The sequence below is a fragment of the Culex pipiens genome, chromosome 3 (assembly GCF_016801865.2).
Source record: "Culex pipiens pallens isolate TS chromosome 3, TS_CPP_V2, whole genome shotgun sequence".
NCBI lineage: Eukaryota > Metazoa > Arthropoda > Insecta > Diptera > Culicidae > Culex > Culex pipiens.
Window position 1 is genome coordinate 1,257,745 of NC_068939.1, and position 16,488 is coordinate 1,274,232.

Consider the following 16,488-nt stretch of genomic DNA (forward strand, 5'->3'; position numbering starts at 1 on the left):
ATTTGAAACTCTATTGTTGTACTTGGGTTATTATTCCAAACATGATTTATCAAACAAAACCGTAGGGGAGCTTCTTCTCGTCTTCTTTTGTATTAAGTGTGATAACATGTACCTAACTGCATTCTGTCTGGGTCATCAATAAGGTCGTCTACCAGAACTTTTAGAAATTTATTCAAACAGATTGTTTTAGCAACATTATAAATGAAATCCAGTCTTGGAAATCCTTATCGTCCAGAAAGCTTTATCTCCAAATCTCGGTGATCATTTTCGTAACCACAGGAACCACCGTCACAATCAGTGCACGGTGGAGTTATTATCATTCCGGCTACCTTCGGCCGAAATGTATAAATACATCCAATAATCGAGATTAGCCCGTTAGTCGTGTACCATAAAACTGAATAGCACGGTTGCCCGTCCACCAGTACGGTGATAACGGCTTCGCAATGGATAAGAACAAACGGTTGGTGTTATCGGTGGCAGTTATTTTGGCCGTGTTCGGTTCAATCAAGGCCGAAGTCACTCAAAATGCCCGGATCGTGAACTTGCAAATCGCGCCTGAGCTAGCCGACTTTGAACCACGTGACTTTCCGAGTGGTAGGATAACCGGTGGCAATTTGGTTGGTCCCGAAGATGTGCCGTACGCGGTTGGTATCATCAACCAGGTTCCAGCTGGTACGAGATGGTGCGGAGGATCGTTGATCTCGGCAAACTATGTCCTCACGGCGGCCAGTTGCTTTTCTTTGTAAGAGTTGGATGTAAAAGGATTTTCAAAATTATGTTAATTTAAAAATATCAATTGTAGGGACTCGAGCTCAGCTACGGTTTTGCTGGGTGCATCTAATATGACCGATGTGACGGATCTGGTGCCGGCAACGACTCTGATTATTCACATTGGACATGATCCAATCGAAAATCTGAATGATATTGCTCTTCTACGATTGGCTCGCCCTGTCAACTTTGGACGTAAGTATCTGCTGGATTACCTAAATACCGATTTTCATCACAACCAACTTTTTTGCAGCGTTCGTCCGCCCGGTTCGCCTGCCAAACTGGCGTCAGGTCTTTACCCCGTTCACCAACCAGCTGGGAACGATTTCCGGCTGGGGTGCCCTTTGGCAAAACGCTCCCGAGATCTTCCCCCTGAACGATCTGCGGCGCGTTAATGTGCTCGTTATCTCCAACCCGACCTGCATGCTGCGATTCCCGGGCTCAATCACTGAAAGTCATCTCTGTGTGTCTACGGATATGGGCTCCCCTTGCCAGGGTGACCAGGGAGGACCGTTGACGGTTTCGGATCCGGACGGAGGTACCACGCAGATTGGAATCTTCTCGTTCCTTTCCATGCTTGGGTGCAATTCCAACTGGCCTGCGGTGTTCACTAGGCTCACACCATACCTTCAGTGGATCGAAACTAACACCGATGTTGTGATTCGAGATGATTTCGAGTACTAATTTTTAGCAAATTATGTAATAAACGTAGCTGTTGTTCATGTTTTTGGGTCCGATGCTTGATATAAGAATTATTAACCTTATCTGTGTTTTCCGTGATAAAGCCTCCCTTGGTATTATAAAAGCCTCGTACTCATTAATGTTCAGTTCAGTGTGTCAACTTAAAAATGAGAAGTATTTGTCTGTTGATTGCTACCCTAGCAATTGCTAGTAGCGCAACTGTTCGAGATATCTATAACATACGATCAGTTGATGAATTGGAGTTTACTCCGGATGGAAGAGTTGTGAATGGAGCTGAGGCTCGACCAGGACAGTTTCCTTATCAAGCGTTAGTACTGAGTTATTATGAAGACGGTTCCGGTTTGTGTGGTGGCTCGCTCCTGACCGTAAATTACGTACTGACGGCGGCGCACTGCGTTGAGTTGGAGACCTTGGCAACCCATGGGACGGTGATTCTCGGTGCTCATAATCGACGAGAGGAAGAGTCGAGCCAGCAGCGTATCGACTTTGCAACGATCAATGTACATCCTGGCTGGGATCTCAACGTAATCCAATACGACGTCGCAACAATTGAGTTGGCCACTCCCGCGGAGTTCAACGAGTATGTTCAGCCTATTGAACTACCTGCGCTTTCAGATCAGCGGACATTCTCTGGAATACAAGCTACAATTTCCGGGTTCGGGCGAACGAACGACATCCCTGGATCACCCGCATCTGATGTGGTGATGTTTACGAGGAATCCCATTTTGACGAATGCAAATTGTCGATCGATTCTGGACCCGTTCCCAATCCTGGCTCAGCATGTTTGTCTCTCTGGTGCTGGTGGGCGTGGTGCCTGCCACGGAGATTCTGGCGGTCCCCTGACTGTCCAGGATGAAGGAGCTAGTTTGCAGATTGGAATTGCCTCATTTGTTATCGGTGGAATTTGTTCGGTAGGTGTTCCGATTGGATTCGTGAGAGTTACCTACTTTTTGGATTGGATCGCCGACAACTCTGATGTTGTTTTGAGGTCTTGATTGTAAGATTGATGACATTGATGACATGATTGTAATAAAGTCTTATTTAAAAACGCGAATACAATCTTGAATTCCTTTAAACAATTGAAACAAGTTTTATTGATTTCACAAAGCGTAGTCATAACTGGTAACCAGGAGCGCCGACTCTGGGGGGAGGGGGCACGGTACTTTTTGCCCCCCCCCCCTAAAATTTGGCTGGGGGGGGCAGGCCATGCATTGTGCCCCCCCAGAAATTTTGGAAGAAAAATATTATTTTTTCAAATATAAAAATATCACAGAAATAATTGAAAATAATATCTAAAACTTAAATGGAACATTGTTTGTACACACGGATAGAATTCTTGTAAGCGAATCCGTAAATTTTTTTAAGATTTTTGAACAAAATCGTTAACAATTTTCTGGATTTAGATGCATTTTTTTTCTAAATCGACAACGTTTTATCTATACCACTGTGCTCTCTAGGAAAATCAGTAAGCTTATTACAAGAGCACAGAGGCGTCGATATATGCGAAAACAATCATCAAGTTTTCAAATGCAACATTCTGCGATTTGCCATTGTAGATAAGGATTTAGCGAATATAAACTGAAACACTTTTCAAAATGGCCATTAAATGACTGCTTTACATTTACAAAAATGCTGATAAATTCGATAATTTTTTGGGTAATTTTAGAAAGGATTTGAAAATATTTCAAATACATTTGTTAACCGTTAACCGTTCTATACCAACTTTAGCCGAAAAATACAATTGTTTCAAAAAAAGTAAATTTTTGAAAACTAGCGCACCGCTTTACTGAGAAATCGAAAAATTAAAACATAATCTGAGACAATTCCACATTATATTCTTAAAAAACCCGATTTAATCCCACCTGGGGTGAGAAAGAGCCTTTCTTACTAAAGAATATAACAATGGTAGAACTTCTTTCAATTAATAACATCAACTTTGTTTATTTATAACGTCAGCACAAAAGAAAGTCTTATGATGAAAGCAAAGTATTATGATGATATTATGAGTATCGTACAATATGTTTGTACGTTTCTAATCAAACAAGTGATTATGACAAACGCGATCATAGCAAGCTTCCCAACAACGCACACCGCGGTTTCAGCTTCTACGAGAGTGACAGAGTCAGAGATAGCTATTTTTAACAACCGCACCACTACACACTCAATCGCGAGAACCTTAGGAAGAAAGCCATTGGAGTCGCCAGCATTGAACACTTTGAAAACGATATAAACGATGAAAAGCTTAGAAAGCTCCTATTGGAATCCAATGAACCCTGTTAAATAAACTTACGAAAATGAAGTCTACATTTAGGCGATTTTAGAAGCGCACGGGAAACAAGTTGATTGTAGCCAGATGAATGTCCTATGTCACAAAGGTTTTTGCATAAACATTGGACAGTTATGCAAAAACGGACAGGGCAAAAGAAACCGAAAAGCTACGATATCTTAAATATTGAAGGAAACATCGGTAGACAAGCTACTACAAAATGAGTATAAGTCGAGCCAAAATATATGCGCCAGCATTCTCGCGCCAGTATTCGAAGCTCAACTTGACAACTTGTCGACTTGGCGACGAAGCGTCGAAAATCGATGCAGTGTGATTTTTTGGCGATTTTTCCGCTTAAAATTCATGCTGAATCGACATATTTACGAAGATGGAAATGACGTCCTGGCTTAAAGTAAAACCTATACCTTTCTTTAGTAAGAAAGGCAAAAAGTAAATCGTTCTAAAAATTGATCGATGTCGAATTTGTTTCAGATGCTCACTCATGGTCTGTACTATGAATGTAGCAAGAAATTTCGAATAAAATCAGAAATGAAAAATGTTGGCGAAGGTCACCAGGTGGGCTTTTACCTTTTTTTAGGGATTTTTTTTCTTATGGTAGGTCAATCAAACGGCTCTAACTCCAGAACCATATTATGAATCTGGATGAAAATTTGGGAGGTTGTAGGGCTCGAAAAATGCAATTTTTGAGATAAATAAAATATATGAAAATGAAAAAATTTGACCATATTTTCATTTGAAAACTGTGTATTTTGTTGAAAAGTCTGGCCGCATCCGAAAACAGATGGATATTTCGAAATTTGCGCGGCAACTCGCCCAGGTTCAGCACACTAGCTTTCATCTGCATTTAGAAGAATCGAAATCGGATATATGGGAGCTGAGAACGGCGCGACACAAAATTTTGCAAAATTTTACCACATACGAACATCACTCGACCTCCACGGAATTTATTTTCTCAAAATTCGAGGGTTCGAGATAGACGAGTTCTGTCAAGGTGAATCGATAGAGCGTCGAAAATCGATGCAGTGTGATTTTTTGGCGATTTTTCCGCTTAAAATTCATGCTGAATCGACATATTTACGAAGATGGAAATGACGTCCTGGCTTAAAGTAAAACCTATACCTTTCTTTAGTAAGAAAGGCAAAAAGTAAATCGTTCTAAAAATTGATCGGGATTGTCGATCGATGTCGAATTTGTTTCAGATGCTCACTCATGGTCTGTACTATGAATGTAGCAAGAAATTTCGAATAAAATCAGAAATGAAAAATGTTGGCGAAGGTCACCAGGTGGGCTTTTACCTTTTTTTAGGGATTTTTTTTCTTATGGTAGGTCAATCAAACGGCTCTAACTCCAGAACCATATTATGAATCTGGATGAAAATTTGGGAGGTTGTAGGGCTCGAAAAATGCAATTTTTGAGATAAATAAAATATATGAAAATGAAAAAATTTGACCATATTTTCATTTGAAAACTGTGTATTTTGTTGAAAAGTCTGGCCGCATCCGAAAACAGATGGATATTTCGAAATTTGCGCGGCAACTCGCCCAGGTTCAGCACACTAGCTTTCATCTGCATTTAGAAGAATCGAAATCGGATATATGGGAGCTGAGAACGGCGCGACACAAAATTTTGCAAAATTTTACCACATACGAACATCACTCGACCTCCACGGAATTTATTTTCTCAAAATTCGAGGGTTCGAGATAGACGAGTTCTGTCAAGGTGAATCGATAGAGCGTCGAAAATCGATGCAGTGTGATTTTTTGGCGATTTTTCCGCTTAAAATTCATGCTGAATCGACATATTTACGAAGATGGAAATGACGTCCTGGCTTAAAGTAAAACCTATACCTTTCTTTAGTAAGAAAGGCAATTAGTAAGAAAGGCAAAAAGTAAATCGTTCTAAAAATTGATCGGGATTGTCGATCGATGTCGAATTTGTTTCAGATGCTCACTCATGGTCTGTACTATGAATGTAGCAAGAAATTTTGAATAAAATCAGAAATGAAAAATGTTGGCGAAGGTCACCAGGTGGGCTTTTACCTTTTTTTAGGGATTTTTTTTCTTATGGTAGGTCAATCAAACGGCTCTAACTCCAGAACCATATTATGAATCTGGATGAAAATTTGGGAGGTTGTAGGGCTCGAAAAATGCAATTTTTGAGATAAATAAAATATATGAAAATGAAAAAATTTGACCATATTTTCATTTGAAAACTGTGTATTTTGTTGAAAAGTCTGGCCGCATCCGAAAACAGATGGATATTTCGAAATTTGCGCGGCAACTCGCCCAGGTTCAGCACACTAGCTTTCATCTGCATTTAGAAGAATCGAAATCGGATATATGGGAGCTGAGAACGGCGCGACACAAAATTTTGCAAAATTTTACCACATACGAACATCACTCGACCTCCACGGAATTTATTTTCTCAAAATTCGAGGGTTCGAGATAGACGAGTTCTGTCAAGGTGAATCGATAGAGCGTCGAAAATCGATGCAGTGTGATTTTTTGGCGATTTTTCCGCTTAAAATTCATGCTGAATTGACATATTTACGAAGATGGAAATGACGTCCTGGCTTAAAGTAAAACCTATACCTTTCTTTAGTAAGAAAGGCAAAAAGTAAATCGTTCTAAAAATTGATCGGGATTGTCGATCGATGTTGAATTTGTTTCAGATGCTCACTCATGGTCTGTACTATGAATGTAGCAAGAAATTTTGAATAAAATCAGAAATGAAAAATGTTGGCGAAGGTCACCAGGTGGGCTTTTACCTTTTTTTAGGGATTTTTTTTCTTATGGTAGGTCAATCAAACGGCTCTAACTCCAGAACCATATTATGAATCTGGATGAAAATTTGGGAGGCTGTAGGGCTCGAAAAATGCAATTTTTGAGATAAATAAAATATATGAAAATGAAAAAATTTGACCATATTTTCATTTGAAAACTGTGTATTTTGTTGAAAAGTCTGGCCGCATCCGAAAACAGATGGATATTTCGAAATTTGCGCGGCAACTCGCCCAGGTTCAGCACACTAGCTTTCATCTGCATTTAGAAGAATCGAAATCGGATATATGGGAGCTGAGAACGGCGCGACACAAAATTTTGCAAAATTTTACCACATACGAACATCACTCGACCTCCACGGAATTTATTTTCTCAAAATTCGAGGGTTCGAGATAGACGAGTTCTGTCAAGGTGAATCGATAGAGCGTCGAAAATCGATGCAGTGTGATTTTTTGGCGATTTTTCCGCTTAAAATTCATGCTGAATCGACATATTTACGAAGATGGAAATGACGTCCTGGCTTAAAGTAAAACCTATACCTTTCTTTAGTAAGAAAGGCAAAAAGTAAATCGTTCTAAAAATTGATCGGGATTGTCGATCGATGTCGAATTTGTTTCAGATGCTCACTCATGGTCTGTACTATGAATGTAGCAAGAAATTTTGAATAAAATCAGAAATGAAAAATGTTGGCGAAGGTCACCAGGTGGGCTTTTACCTTTTTTTAGGGATTTTTTTTTCTTATGGTAGGTCAATCAAACGGCTCTAACTCCAGAACCATATTATGAATCTGGATGAAAATTTGGGAGGTTGTAGGGCTCGAAAAATGCAATTTTTGAGATAAATAAAATATATGAAAATGAAAAAATTTGACCATATTTTCATTTGAAAACTGTGTATTTTGTTGAAAAGTCTGGCCGCATCCGAAAACAGATGGATATTTCGAAATTTGCGCGGCAACTCGCCCAGGTTCAGCACACTAGCTTTCATCTGCATTTAGAAGAATCGAAATCGGATATATGGGAGCTGAGAACGGCGCGACACAAAATTTTGCAAAATTTTACCACATACGAACATCACTCGACCTCCACGGAATTTATTTTCTCAAAATTCGAGGGTTCGAGATAGACGAGTTCTGTCAAGGTGAATCGATAGAGCGTCGAAAATCGATGCAGTGTGATTTTTTGGCGATTTTTCCGCTTAAAATTCATGCTGAATCGACATATTTACGAAGATGGAAATGACGTCCTGGCTTAAAGTAAAACCTATACCTTTCTTTAGTAAGAAAGGCAATAGTAAGAAAGGCAAAAAGTAAATCGTTCTAAAAATTGATCGGGATTGTCGATCGATGTCGAATTTGTTTCAGATGCTCACTCATGGTCTGTACTATGAATGTAGCAAGAAATTTCGAATAAAATCAGAAATGAAAAATGTTGGCGAAGGTCACCAGGTGGGCTTTTACCTTTTTTTAGGGATTTTTTTTCTTATGGTAGGTCAATCAAACGGCTCTAACTCCAGAACCATATTATGAATCTGGATGAAAATTTGGGAGGTTGTAGGGCTCGAAAAATGCAATTTTTGAGATAAATAAAATATATGAAAATGAAAAAATTTGACCATATTTTCATTTGAAAACTGTGTATTTTGTTGAAAAGTCTGGCCGCATCCGAAAACAGATGGATATTTCGAAATTTGCGCGGCAACTCGCCCAGGTTCAGCACACTAGCTTTCATCTGCATTTAGAAGAATCGAAATCGGATATATGGGAGCTGAGAACGGCGCGACACAAAATTTTGCAAAATTTTACCACATACGAACATCACTCGACCTCCACGGAATTTATTTTCTCAAAATTCGAGGGTTCGAGATAGACGAGTTCTGTCAAGGTGAATCGATAGAGCGTCGAAAATCGATGCAGTGTGATTTTTTGGCGATTTTTCCGCTTAAAATTCATGCTGAATTGACATATTTACGAAGATGGAAATGACGTCCTGGCTTAAAGTAAAACCTATACCTTTCTTTAGTAAGAAAGGCAAAACACAAGTATATCGCCTTAGCATAGCTTAGCTTAGCTTGGTTGACCGTACTCTAGCCGAGCAAAAAGCTTGCAAAAGCTAGGTTGGCGCCGATAAGGAAAATATAAAAAAAACACAAGTATATCGCCTTCTGCAATTTATGATCAATTTAAAAAAAAATATAAAAAGGCTACAGAAATTTTAACTGTACCCTCAAAAAATATGCCAAAAAATCAGGGAGTAGAACATAATACTAAAAATAGAAATTTTTCAGAAAATAAGCATTATTGAGTATTAGGAATCCATCCGTTTTTTGTCGTATTCTTAAATTCTTAAATTCTTAAATTCTTAAATTCTTAAATTCTTAAATTCTTAAATTCTTAAATTCTTAAATTCTTAAATTCTTAAATTCTTAAATTCTTAAATTCTTAAATTCTTAAATTCTTAAATTCTTAAATTCTTAAATTCTTAAATTCTTAAATTCTTAAATTCTTAAATTCTTAAATTCTTAAATTCTTAAATTCTTAAATTCTTAAATTCTTAAATTCTTAAATTCTTAAATTCTTGAATTCTTAAATTCTTAAATTCTTAAATTCTTAAATTCTTAAATTCTTAAATTCTTAAATTCTTAAATTCTTAAATTCTTAAATTCTTAAATTCTTAAATTCTTAAATTCTTAAATTCTTATTTCTTTAATTTAAAAAAAATAATTGATGTATGATAGTTTTGAAATTTTCGATTTTATTGTTATTTCTAAATTTCTGAATTTCTGCTTTTGATTTTTTAACATTTTCAAGCCATGAGTTTTTTTAACCCTAGAATTTTTTTATGCTATTATTTTTTTTTTAAATTTTAGAATATTGAATTTGGTGTTTCAGTTATTTTTTTCTAAATTGCGGTTTGAAAAATTGATGTTTTTTAAATGTGTATTTGTATTTTTAAATTTCTGAAGTCCTAAATTTTTGCTTAAATTCCCCCTATTTAACATTCTCAATCACGTTTTAATAAATCAACTATTAAAAAAAAAATAGATTCCGGATGAAAAAAAAAATCGTATCACATCGTAATAAAATTATTAAAATTCGTGATATACATGAAACTTTAACATCTAATCGCCACTCTTACCTAGTCGGCGCCCCTGCTGGTAACTCTTGCTTTTTTTACCTTCTTCTACCCTCATCCAAAAGTGGTTGTACAACATTGCGCGTACAAGATAAAGAGCCCATCGCTGATATAAAAACCTCTTCACTTAACAACCATCTTGTGTCAGTAGACATCAGTATCGAATCAATGAAAGTTCTGCTAGTATTTATCGGTGCACTGGCTCTGTCCAGTTGTGCTTCTGTTGAGAATCCTAAATTACGTTCGAAGTGGAATAGTGGTTCCGCAGGAAGAATTGTGAATGGAGCTGAGGCCAAACCGGGCCAATTTCCCTACCAGGTGGTACTGCACAGTTATTTCAAGAATGGATATCGAGAGTTGTGCGGAGGCTCTCTTTTGACGGTCAACTACGTGTTGACAGTAGCTCATTGCCTTGTGTACATGTTTGTGGAAGATGTTGCCACGCACGGAACGGTGTTTCTCGGTGTCCACAATCGTCAAATGGAAGAACCTTCCCAGCAACGCATTGAATATGGGTCAATCAACGTCCATCCAGGATGGAACCTGTCTGTTATTCAGTTCGACGTTGGAACCATCCAACTGGCCACGCCAGCAGTGTTTAATGAATACGTTCAACCAATTGATCTTCCAGCGATGTCGGATCGAAGAACATTCGCCGGTATGAGAGCCACTCTGTCGGGCTTCGGAAGAACAGATGACGTTCCAGGTTCCCCAGCATCCGATGTGCTTATGTTTACCAGCAATCCTGTCCTGACCAACGCCAACTGTCGAGCCCATCTGGAACCGTTCTCCATTCAACCGCAGCACATTTGTCTCTCTGGAGCTGGCGGACGTGGTGCATGTCACTGGGATTCCGGTGGGCCACTAACAGTCCAGGAGGATGATGGGCGAATAATTCAGATTGGAATCACTTCATTTGTACTTGGAGGAATGTGTTCTACCGAAATTCCAACTGGCTTTGCACGCATTTCTTACTTCCTGGACTGGATTGCTGAACATTCGGATGTTGTATTGCGTGAATGATTAGAGTCATTGATAATAAATTCAAAATTCCAATAAATAAGAATATTTTTTCGATCACTTCATCCGATTGTAGTGTACTCCATGAATCTTATCTGGTGCAAGATAAGGCAGCCATCAGTAGTATAAAAGCTTTTCCCATGCTTTTCGTTTGCTTTACTTTTGGTGCTGTTAAATAATGGTAGCCATGAAGATTATTCTTCCGTTTCTTTGTGCATTGGCATTAGCCAGTGGTTCTCGAGTTGAGCTGTACAAAAGAAGATCCGTCAAGGAAATTGAATTTGCACCAGATGGGAGAATCGTAAACGGTGGTGAGGCCCAACCAGGCCAATTTCCCTACCAAGCATTAGTGTTGAGTTATTTCGACGGCGATGAAGAAGCCTTATGTGGAGGATCCCTCCTGTCCACGAAGTACGTGCTAACTGCAGCTCATTGTGTGATGTCATTATATGTAGAAGGTGCCTTCGCCACGCATGGAACAGTCATTCTTGGAGTTCATAATCGTCAGCTTGAAGAGCCATCACAGCAAAGTATCGACTTTGCCTCAATCAATGCTCACAATTGGAACATTGCAGAGATGCAAAACGACATTGCCACTATTGAGCTTGCCACTCCTGCGGTGTTCAACGACTATGTTCAACCAATCGAACTGCCTGCGATGTCCGACCAAAGAACATTTTCCGGAATGCTGGCCACCGTATCTGGATTTGGCCGAACCAATGACATTCCTGGATCGCCAGAATCTGACATGGTGAGGTATACGCGCAATCCTGTGCTGACAAATGCCAACTGCCGGGCTATGTTGGAACCATTTTCGGTTCAACCGCAACACCTGTGCTTGTCCGGTATCGGAGGACGGAGCCCGTGCCATGGTGATTCCGGAGGACCTCTAACTATTCAGGAGGATGGACGCAGTGTACAGATTGGTGTTGTGGCGTTTGTCTTAGGTGGTATCTGTTCTGTAGGCGTGCCTGTTGGCTTTATGCGGGTATCTTATTTCTTGAACTGGATTGCGCTAAATTCGGATGTTGTTTTGCGTCCATAAATTGAAGGAATGGAAAAATGAATTCATACTAGTGTTAGGTTCATGAAAGTGTATATGTTTTAAAATTATACTGCCGTTCTACGCATAATTGTCCCATGCTCAATAAAGGGCAACTGAGAAAAACGCGATTGAATGAGGAGCGGCCGTGGCTGACTGGTTACGGTGTTCGCTTTGTAAGCGAATGGTCCTGGGTTCGATTCCCATCTGCTCCCAACGAGAAAGTATAGGAAATATAAATCTTGAAACTTTGAACATGAACGAAAAATCAAAGTCGCTCGAGTCGGGGTTCGATCCCCCGTCCTTTGGATTGGTAAGCAAAAATGCTAACCACTAGGCCATCACGACTTGGTAAGCTACGACTGGAATTAGGAATACTGTTACTATCAACTATATACGCGCTGGGTCCTTGTCCATTTGACAAGGGTTCGGAAGTTCTAAATAACGTTTGAATCCGATTGGTGCAAACGTTCTTCAGGGCGGGGCTTGTCGATAAAGCTGAAGTACCTCGCGCTCGGCTAGCCAGCGTAGAAATGGGTCACCGAAGCTCGGCAGAGCTAACACCTTCCAAATGCCTATGCGAGTTATTTGCATGTATAGAATGTAGATCTAAAAATACACGGAAACAACTCAATTTGTAAGAAGCGGCCGCGTGGTCCCGTTTGGTTGGTTTCACACACACACACACACTGAGAAAAACGCGATTGAAATTTTCGATCGATTTTTGTGTTTCTACGCATAATTGTTCCGTGGGTCCCTATTCGCCCTATAAGTCCCTAATCACCCCGGTTAACATTTTATCACCCTTATTTGTAATCCTCTTGCAGGTTAACATGTAAACAAGATGAAATGCTTCGTAAAACTGATGATTTTTTAGTAGAAAATACTTGGTGGGACAATTATGCCTAGAAGTTCAACGATGGGACAAACAGATTTGTAGTTGTTTTCAATGATTTTCCGAACAAAGTACTAGATTTTATGTGTTTTTCTGAAAGTATACGTCGAACTAAAATTAAAAATGATAAAAAGTCAGAATCGTCCAAAAATTACATGGGACAATTATGCGTAGAACGGCAGTATAATGATAATAAAAACATTGTTATGTAAGGAACAACAAAATCATTTTATTATATATCACAATCTTTTTATATACATATGACTTCGTTGCATTTTGGGTTCATTCATCTTAACTTAAAATTTGTCTTTTCAAGATTCTCTTTTCCCTACGTATTAATTAATAACTCTGAAGAAAAATCATTTAAAGAGCTGTGAGAGATTCGGTTAAACAATGGCGTCTGTGTGATGTGTCCCTACAACCGTTACAAATTTCCGTTGCTTTGGGGATGGGATGGGAATCTGTTTTTGATCTAAGCACTGGTATTTGTAACAACAAAATTCGTACAAAAAAAAAAACATATGTACGTGGGTGTACAGATAACTGAACATAAGATGACGAACTGTTTGATCAAGCGAACACCTGTGAACTAGACCAAGCCGCCGGCGGGTATGAGAATTATTCATTCATTCATTCATTCATTCATTCATTCGAAGAGCTGTGAGAGATTCAATGGAGCCGCTTGGTGTTTTAGAATGATTCAAACTTTAGCTATTTTGATTCCTCTGTGCTCTCTTGTGCAAATGACATAAAATTTAATTCTGTTGATTGGAACATCTTTTGGGAGCCAAAATCTTACAGAGCCTGATGCAAACTCGGGCGTAATCAACAATTACTTTTAAAGAATAGAGGATGAAAAACTTATAATTTTGCAGTTAAAAGTTCAAAATATCAAACCATTCACATAAACGACCCCAGGTCTTTTGTGGTCTCTATTGCAAGTTTCTGCTCGAACCTAAGAGTCTGAAGGCTTGAATGGGGAAAGCACCCAAACTGCTTTCTACTCCAAGGAACATTCCACCCCAGGGTTCGAACTGACGACCTTTCGATTCCGAGTCCAACCACCGCCAGCGATACCACCGGAGCAGGCTTACTGTTAAAAGTTGTACTCATCGTTTAACTTTAAATTTTGGGTATTGATAATTTCAACTAAATGTATAATGATATCAATCCTTTAAATTGCTTTATATAAAATGGGTTTCCCACGTTAGATTTCGTTTCCTTGTACTTGCGATAGTAATATCGCGTCACAGCTTATCTATATGACGATTAAACTTTGGTTTTCCTGCGAGGTTTTCCAAGATTTGGCGTGCAACGGTAGTATAAAAGCAATAAACTTTACTTTTTGTAAATCAGTTCAAAGTTTCTGTTAGGCAATACAGACCTCACCATGAAGACGTTTATTCTTTTGGTGTGCAGCCTGGCTTTGGTCAGTGCTTCAATTGACCTGTCCAGCGTAAAGCGCGTTGAGGAGTTGGATGCCTTCTGGGAGCAACTGGATCCACAGCTGCAGATGTTGCGGCCGACCAAATCCATTCCTGAAAACAGAATCGTGAACGGTGCTGAAGCTCGGCCCGGACAGTTCCCGTACCAGGCGCTGGTGCTTAGTTTCTTCGAGGGAGACAACTCTGGACTGTGCGGTGGAACCGTGTTGACGAATAACTTTGTGCTGACTGCTGCCCATTGCGTTCAAATCGGAACCGTGGCCACACATGGAACGGTTGTCCTCGGAGCTCACAACCGTCAACACGTTGAACCTCATCAGCAGCGCATCGAATTCGCCTCGATCCACATCCACCCCAGCTATATTGCGACGTTACTTCGAAATGATATCGCCACCGTTCGACTGGCTCAAGCAGCGGTCTTCAACGATTTTGTTCAACCAATCGATTTACCTGCACTGTCCGACACCAGAACCTTTGCTGGTCTGACGGGCATCATCTCTGGCTTTGGACGGACCTCGGATGAAGCGACTGGGGCGTCGGATGTGGTCATGTACTCGAGCAATCCTATTCTGACCAACGCCGATTGTCAGGCAGCTTGGAATGCGATCATCATCCAAGCGCAGAATATTTGCTTGTCTGGTGCTGGTGGCCGTTCCGTCTGTAACGGTGACTCGGGTGGTCCTCTTGCCGTCCAGGACAACGGTCGCAGCCTCCAGGTTGGCATTGCATCGTTTGTCCATGCCACTGGATGCGCATCCGGTATGCCGTCTGGATTTGTGCGGGTTTCGCACTATCTGCAATGGATTGCCGAAAATTCGGACGTTACCTTGCGGCAATAAGTATATTAGTTTAGGTATGCATGTTAATAAAAATTAAAAGATGTGAATGAATCAAATAATCTATTTTAATTGTTAACAATGTTTCTGTTACGCTGAGGGAACGATATGTGTTTTTTCAACTGTGTGTGTTTCAGATTAGCGCTTCAGCAATCATGGCTCAAACAAGATTGTTGGATCTATATAAAGTTTCAACTTTCAGGGCTATCATAGGGAGCGTTCGTTTATTACGTAACGCCCCCCTCCTCGCAACAAAAAAAACTAAACCAAAATAAATAAAAAATGTATGGAGCGTAACATGCCTTCGGACCCAACCCCCTCCCCTCCTAAGTGCGTTGGGAATATAGAGAAATGGGTTGAACAACGTTTGAACAAATATATCCTGATAAGGGCTCATAATAATCATAATTCCTTCATAAGCTGCATCGTTATTTATAAAAAAAAATCATAATTGAAATTTAAAGTATTTATTAATTATTTGTTCACACAGCTGTGGAAAGCGCCTATGTAAAACAAACAAGATATGAATGTTCCATTAATTAGCAATTTCAGCACTGCTGTTATCCTTGATCCATTCTAAGTACTCCGTAATTCGAGTGTGTACAGCCGAGCGCCCTCTGTCACATCCCCGGATTCCCGAAAAATGGAAGGAATGGATGCCCACAAGGAATGTCCTTCCAGCTTCCGTGATCGTTACAGGACCTCCTTCGTCTCCCTAAAATTATTTCAGTGTTTTAGAAATGTACTTGATATTATTAAATAAATCTTACATTGCACGGGCCTCCAGCATCTGTAGAAGTGCAAATGTGTGTGTCACGAATGAAGTTGTGCGAAATTCCGCAAACGAAGTTCGAGTTCACACTGTCAACGGCAAACTGTAGCTGCTCGGTGGGAATGTTTTCGTTGTCACGATTTCCGGTATTACCCCACCCCGCGGTTGTGGCCATCCAGTTGTTGAACGAGTTTCCAACATCGGACCACCTTGGCAGCAGCACAGGTCGCACGCGGTCGTTGATTTCTGCGTCCCGATTCATGGTCAGGATCGCGATGTCGTCTCGGTTCAGCAGAGAACTGTACCTCGGATGTGACAGGATGTTCGAAACTCCAATCAGCTGCTCGATGCTAGCCATGTTGGACGCTCCCAGCGCAATCGTCAGGGTTACTTGGCTGGAAATGTGAAGGATTAGAAACGATCTCCTTCATTGTTGTATTACCAGAGAGCATACCCGGAAATGCAAACCGCTGCCGTTAGGACATGTCTTGGCGAGATCAAAGTGCCACTGCAGAATCCATGTCCAGAACCACCATGGATAAACACTCCGACGGCCCACGGGATCTGATTCGGCATGGCAATCGTGCCACCGGAGATGCGAGAGTTTCGAATATCGTCATCACTTAACGGAGCCAGTCCAAACTTGGCTCTGTACGAGTCGGTTTCCTGAATCGTTCGGATTGTGTTCCAGTCGATGTTGGCTGGGTCAAACTGCTGAACAGCGCAGACGGCGGCCAGCAGTGCGGACAGCACCACAAACGTTTTCATTGCGAATCAAAGAACTGTTTACCTCGGAGTGATTAGCTT

At 40.2% G+C, this 16,488-nt stretch overlaps 7 protein-coding genes across 8 annotated transcripts in view; 5 read left to right on the forward strand and 2 right to left on the reverse strand.

The window, feature by feature from the left end:
- The window catches only part of LOC120428400 (elongation of very long chain fatty acids protein 7-like), a 318,557-nt gene that overhangs the window by 159,983 nt on the left and 142,086 nt on the right, over positions 1–16,488 (reverse strand). The window lies entirely within an intron of this gene.
- LOC120428387 (collagenase-like) lies at positions 365–1,523 on the forward strand. Its single transcript, XM_039593384.2, has 3 exons — positions 365–742; positions 803–963; positions 1,022–1,523. The coding sequence occupies exons 1-3, from the start codon at positions 444–446 to the stop codon at positions 1,450–1,452; spliced, it is 891 nt and encodes a 296-aa protein (XP_039449318.1). The 5' UTR covers positions 365–443; the 3' UTR covers positions 1,453–1,523.
- LOC120428388 (brachyurin-like) lies at positions 1,494–2,529 on the forward strand. Its single transcript, XM_039593386.2, has one exon. The coding sequence runs from the start codon at positions 1,617–1,619 to the stop codon at positions 2,463–2,465; it is 849 nt and encodes a 282-aa protein (XP_039449320.1). The 5' UTR covers positions 1,494–1,616; the 3' UTR covers positions 2,466–2,529.
- Positions 9,805–10,737, forward strand: LOC120428410 (brachyurin-like). Its single transcript, XM_039593423.2, has one exon. The coding sequence runs from the start codon at positions 9,840–9,842 to the stop codon at positions 10,692–10,694; it is 855 nt and encodes a 284-aa protein (XP_039449357.1). The 5' UTR covers positions 9,805–9,839; the 3' UTR covers positions 10,695–10,737.
- On the forward strand, positions 10,712–12,851 carry LOC120428409 (collagenase-like). The gene has a single exon (XM_039593422.2). It carries the CDS (start codon positions 10,870–10,872, stop codon positions 11,734–11,736), a length of 867 nt encoding a protein of 288 aa, XP_039449356.1. The 5' UTR covers positions 10,712–10,869; the 3' UTR covers positions 11,737–12,851.
- On the forward strand, positions 14,019–14,458 carry LOC128093629 (chymotrypsin-like). The gene is made up of 2 exons (XM_052711183.1): positions 14,019–14,378; positions 14,432–14,458. Exons 1-2 carry the CDS (start codon positions 14,019–14,021, stop codon positions 14,456–14,458), a joined length of 387 nt encoding a protein of 128 aa, XP_052567143.1.
- Positions 14,375–16,484, reverse strand: LOC120428419 (collagenase-like). 2 transcript variants are annotated; one of them, XM_039593433.2, is made up of 3 exons: positions 16,136–16,484; positions 15,680–16,076; positions 14,375–14,867 (listed from the first exon to the last, which is right to left on the reverse strand). In XM_039593433.2, the coding sequence occupies exons 1-3, from the start codon at positions 16,447–16,449 to the stop codon at positions 14,520–14,522; spliced, it is 1,059 nt and encodes a 352-aa protein (XP_039449367.1). In that variant the 5' UTR covers positions 16,450–16,484; the 3' UTR covers positions 14,375–14,519. The 2 variants fall into 2 exon arrangements, with proteins under 2 accessions (XP_039449367.1, XP_039449366.1); XM_039593432.2 differs by lacking the exon at positions 14,375–14,867 and adding an exon at positions 15,361–15,624 and having other exon boundaries at positions 16,136–16,481.

Excerpts from the sequence above, each read along its gene's own strand:
- LOC120428387 (XM_039593384.2), top strand. The coding sequence starts at position 444 with ATGGATAAGAACAAACGGTTGGTGTTATCGGTGGCAGTTATTTTGGCC. Across the intron at positions 743-802 it reads GCGGCCAGTTGCTTTTCTTT|GGACTCGAGCTCAGCTACGG; the intron begins GTAAGAGTTGGA and ends TATCAATTGTAG. Across the intron at positions 964-1,021 it reads TCGCCCTGTCAACTTTGGAC|CGTTCGTCCGCCCGGTTCGC; the intron begins GTAAGTATCTGC and ends ACTTTTTTGCAG.
- LOC120428388 (XM_039593386.2), top strand. The coding sequence starts at position 1,617 with ATGAGAAGTATTTGTCTGTTGATTGCTACCCTAGCAATTGCTAGTAGC.
- LOC120428410 (XM_039593423.2), top strand. The coding sequence starts at position 9,840 with ATGAAAGTTCTGCTAGTATTTATCGGTGCACTGGCTCTGTCCAGTTGT.
- LOC120428409 (XM_039593422.2), top strand. The coding sequence starts at position 10,870 with ATGGTAGCCATGAAGATTATTCTTCCGTTTCTTTGTGCATTGGCATTA.
- LOC128093629 (XM_052711183.1), top strand. The coding sequence starts at position 14,019 with ATGAAGACGTTTATTCTTTTGGTGTGCAGCCTGGCTTTGGTCAGTGCT. Across the intron at positions 14,379-14,431 it reads GAGCTCACAACCGTCAACAC|CTATATTGCGACGTTACTTC; the intron begins GTTGAACCTCAT and ends CATCCACCCCAG.
- LOC120428419 (XM_039593433.2), bottom strand. The coding sequence starts at position 16,449 with ATGAAAACGTTTGTGGTGCTGTCCGCACTGCTGGCCGCCGTCTGCGCT. Across the intron at positions 16,077-16,135 it reads GCAGCGGTTTGCATTTCCGG|CCAAGTAACCCTGACGATTG; the intron begins GTATGCTCTCTG and ends TCACATTTCCAG. Across the intron at positions 14,868-15,679 it reads ATGCTGGAGGCCCGTGCAAT|ATAGTGCGAAACCCGCACAA; the intron begins GTAAGATTTATT and ends AATCCATTGCAG.